This window comes from Hyalella azteca, unplaced genomic scaffold (assembly GCF_000764305.2).
Source record: "Hyalella azteca isolate HAZT.00-mixed unplaced genomic scaffold, Hazt_2.0.2 contig5365, whole genome shotgun sequence".
Lineage (NCBI taxonomy): Eukaryota > Metazoa > Arthropoda > Malacostraca > Amphipoda > Hyalellidae > Hyalella > Hyalella azteca.
The window spans coordinates 55,480-59,931 of record NW_025935559.1 but is presented as its reverse complement, the minus strand read 5'-3'; the positions used below and the strand labels follow the sequence as shown (position 1 = coordinate 59,931).

At 35.0% G+C, this 4,452-nt stretch overlaps 1 protein-coding gene across 1 annotated transcript; it reads left to right on the top strand.

The window, feature by feature from the left end:
• The first annotated feature begins 634 nt into the window (after positions 1 to 634).
• LOC125177861 lies at positions 635 to 4,212 on the top strand. The gene is made up of 3 exons (XM_047880388.1): positions 635 to 810; positions 1,894 to 2,027; positions 4,048 to 4,212. Exons 2-3 carry the CDS (start codon positions 1,913 to 1,915, stop codon positions 4,206 to 4,208), a joined length of 276 nt encoding a protein of 91 aa, XP_047736344.1. The 5' UTR covers positions 635 to 810; positions 1,894 to 1,912; the 3' UTR covers positions 4,209 to 4,212.
• Positions 4,213 to 4,452: the final 240 nt, after the last annotated feature.

Here is a 4,452-nt window from a genome sequence, read left to right as displayed (position 1 = left end):
GCCCCAACCCCAACAAGAGTTTAATCCTGCACCACATAATATGCAGGTCTCATCCTTAACTTCCCCCAAACTGGTAACCCTGCCCTCAACTGCTAACTTTTACCCCAAAATGCTAACCTTACTCCGAACCGCTCACTTTGCTCTTAATTCTTAACTGTATCCCAAGCCGCTAATTTTATTTTAAACCCTTAACGTTACCCTAAAAGGCTAACTCTACTCTAAACCGCGAGCTCTACCCTAGACCGCCAACTTATCCCCAATCCGCTAATTTAACCCTAAACTGCCAACACTACCCAAAACCGCTAACTTTGCCCCAAACTAGAAACACTAGCTCAAATCACTAACTTTACCAAAGGCCACTCATTTTACCCCAAACCGTAAACTCTACCCCAAACCCTGTCGTAAACCCTGTAAATTCACTCAAGTGTCAATACAATCATATTCAATGTGGTCAATCTTCGTTAACTTTCTGATGCTGTCTCTTTTTTTTTTTAAAAATCTATAGCAAAGTTTAAACTTACAATTTTTTTCGCAGACATCGAATGCATCGAAATCGAGGCCCTCAGCAGCAGCTCCTGCAACTTCAACAAAACCAGCAGCAGAATCATTAGCATCAGCAGCATCAGCACCCTCAGCAGCAGCAGCCTCAGCATCAGCAGCCGCAGCATCAGCCGCCTCAGCCTCAGCACCACTACAACCACTTGAACGCCGCCGTGCTGAGCGGCGGTCTCAGCAGCAGAAGGCGCAGCAGAAGCAGCGTTCCAAGAGTAGCGACGTTCCCGCCACCTACAAGCGAGGACAAATTCCCAAGTTCGTATTTCAGGAATCATTCCTTATCCTACAATATAATATATAATATCCTAATATCCTACAATATAATATATCCTAATAATGTCCTAATATCTGGCATGTCATAGAATATACCTACTACATTCCTTATTCCTACAATATGGCATGTTATAGAATATTCCTACATTCCTTATTCCTACAATATGGCATGTTATAGAATATTCCTACATTCCTATTCCTACAATATGGCATGTTATAGAATATTCCTACATTCCTATTCCTACAATATGGCATGATATAGAAAATTCCTACATTCTTTATTCCTACAATATGGCATGTTATAGAGTATTCCTACATTCCTTATTCTTAGAATATGGCATATTATAGAATATTCCTATTTTTACAATATCTATGGCATGTTATAGAATAGTATGTATCCTAATATTTATTCAAGGGTCGTTCGTACACCTAAATTATAGTAAGTCTTATCAGCTTTGACTATTCGACCGCGTCTGACCTAACGCCGATTCTTGACATTTTAGAATTTTTACAGCTAGCTGGGGCTCAAAACCGCAACTCCTGCACTGGAATGCGTATGAGATACACGAACATGTTTGAATATTATCTCTTGAATATATCAACTTGTACATATCTTGTATAATGAGCGGTGATGTTTGATTTTTTACGAGTTAGAAGAAGTCTATAACAAAAAGAAGTCTATAACAATTTGGTAACTTGACGTATATAATAATCACTGTGTGGCTCTATAGGTACTACTAAGTGACATCTGTGTATGTACTAATTGTCACACTAGTGTTACGTATGTATTAACTAATTATTTATTAACGCACTACCCTATGTATCAACACAGCATTTATCAACAGCTGTATATGTACACACAGCATGTATTACCAGCTGTATATGTACACACAGGCTGTATTACCAGCCTGTATATGTACACACAGCCTGTATTAACAGCCTGTATATGTACACACAGCCTGTATTACCAGCTGTATATGTACACACAGCATGTCTCCACACAGCCTGTATTACCAGCTGTATATGTACACACAGCCTGTATTACCAGCCTGTATGTCCACACAGGTACCTGCAGGCGCGGCGCATGGAGCAGGCGCGCGCGGAGGCGGCGGAGGAGGCGCGGGATCCGTGTTGTCCTGAGCGCCACACGCGCCTCCCTGACCACCAGCGCCTCGCTACGCTGCGCCTCCTGCATACCAGTCAATACTATTTTTATTACCTAATAATAATTAATTATCATTAATAATAATAATTAATAATAAGTAATAATGAATAATAGTAATAAAATTATTAATTATTAATAATAATTAATCTAAATACCAGTCCATACCAGTCATTATTTTTATTACTTAATAATAATTTATTATCAATACTAATACAGTAAATATTATTAATTAATAATAAATAATTATCAATAATAATAATAATTAACAATAAGTAATAATGGATAATAATAATAAAATTATTAATTATTAAAAATAATTAATCTACATACCAGTCATTATTTGTTATTAATTAGCATTATTAATTAAAACCAGTCATTAAACATTAGTCATTACCATTTAATGTTTGACTATTAATAATAATTTGTTAATTAATAGTCTATTCTAGTAATTGATCTCTCATGGAAATTAATGGGTCGTATTGGGCACCCGGGACTAATCTTAATTTTTAATTAATAGTTTAATAATTTGTTAATTAATAGTCTATTCTTGTAATTGATCTCTCATGGAAATTTATGGGTCAAATTGGGCACCTGGGACCTCGGACCGGTGGCTAATGGCGGGCGCACATACTAAGGAATAATGACATTTGTTGCCCGAATAGTGACACACTTTTTTACCTACAGTACGAGCAGGATGACCCATGCAAGTGCAAATAGTGCATCGCTATTTGGACAAAGTCACACTCATTTATTCGCGTGTTTTATTTGATGCCAAACAATAGCACTTTCATTATGTATAGTTTCAAGTATCATTATGTATAGTTTCAAGTATCATTATGTATAGTTTCAAGTATCATTATGTATAGTTTCAAGTATCATTATGTATAGTTTCAAGTATCATTATGTATAGTTTCAAGTATCATTATGTATAGTTTCAAGTATCATTATGTATAGTTTCAAGTATCATTATGTATAGTTTCAAGTATCATTATGTATAGTTTCAAGTATCATTATGTATAGTTTCAAGTATCATTATGTATAGTTTCAAGTATCATTATGTATAGTTTCAAGTATCATTATGTATAGTTTCAAGTATCATTATGTATAGTTTCAAGTATCATTATGTATAGTTTCAAGTATCATTATGTATAGTTTCAAGTATCATTATGTATAGTTTCAAGTATCATTATGTATAGTTTCAAGTATCATTATGTATAGTTTCAAGTATCATTATGTATAGTTTCAAGTATCATTATGTATAGTTTCAAGTATCATTATGTATAGTTTCAAGTATCATTATGTATAGTTTCAAGTATCATTATGTATAGTTTCAAGTATCATTATGTATAGTTTCAAGTATCATTATGTATAGTTTCAAGTATCATTATGTATAGTTTCAAGTATCATTATGTATAGTTTCAAGTATCATTATGTATAGTTTCAAGTATCATTATGTATAGTTTCAAGTATCATTATGTATANTATCATTATGGATAGTTTCAAGTATCATTATGGATAGTTTCAAGTATCATTATTGATAGTTTCAAGTATCATTATTGATAGTTTCAAGTATCATTATGGATAGTTTCAAGTATCATTATGTATAGTTTTGCGTATCATTAGGTATATATAGTTCTTGTATATATAACTAATATTATATATATATATATATTATATATATATAATATTGTATATATACCCGTATCATTGTGTATAGTTTAGCATATCATTATGTATAGATTTCAGTATTATTATGGATATTTTTCAAGGATCATTATGTACATATAGTTCCAAGTATCATTATGTATAGTTTTGCCTAAATCATTATGTTTAGTTTTGCATATATGATTATGTTTAGTTTTGCGTATATCATTATGTATACTTTTGCGTATATCATTATGTGTAGTTTTGCGTATATCGTTATGTATACTTTTGCGTATGTCATTATGTATAGTTTTGCGTATATCATTATGGATAGTTTTGCGTACTATGTCATTATGTATAGTTTTGCGTATCATTTGCTCACCACTAACACTTGGTGCGTTGGTGCGCAGGCATCCAGGAGGTGGTGCGCGAGCTGAGCGCGCTGCCCGTGGCGCAGGATACGCTGCGCGTGCGCGCACGACGCGCGCAACTCGAGGACAAACTCCTGCAGCTCGAGGATGGCGTTAGGATCTTCACGCAGCCTGTCGTGTACGTCATGACTGATGACTGACTCAGTCGTGAGTGACTCAGTTATGAGTGATGAGTGACTCAGTCGTGAGTGACTCAGTCGTGAGTGACTCAGTCGTGAGTGATGACTGACTCAGTCGTGAGTGATGACTGACTCAGTCGTGAGTGATGACTGACTCAGTCGTGAGTGATGAGTGACTCAGTCGTGAGTGATGACTGACTCAGTCGTGAGTGACTCAGTCATGAGTGACTCAGTCGTGAGTGACTCAGTCATGAGTGATGAGTGA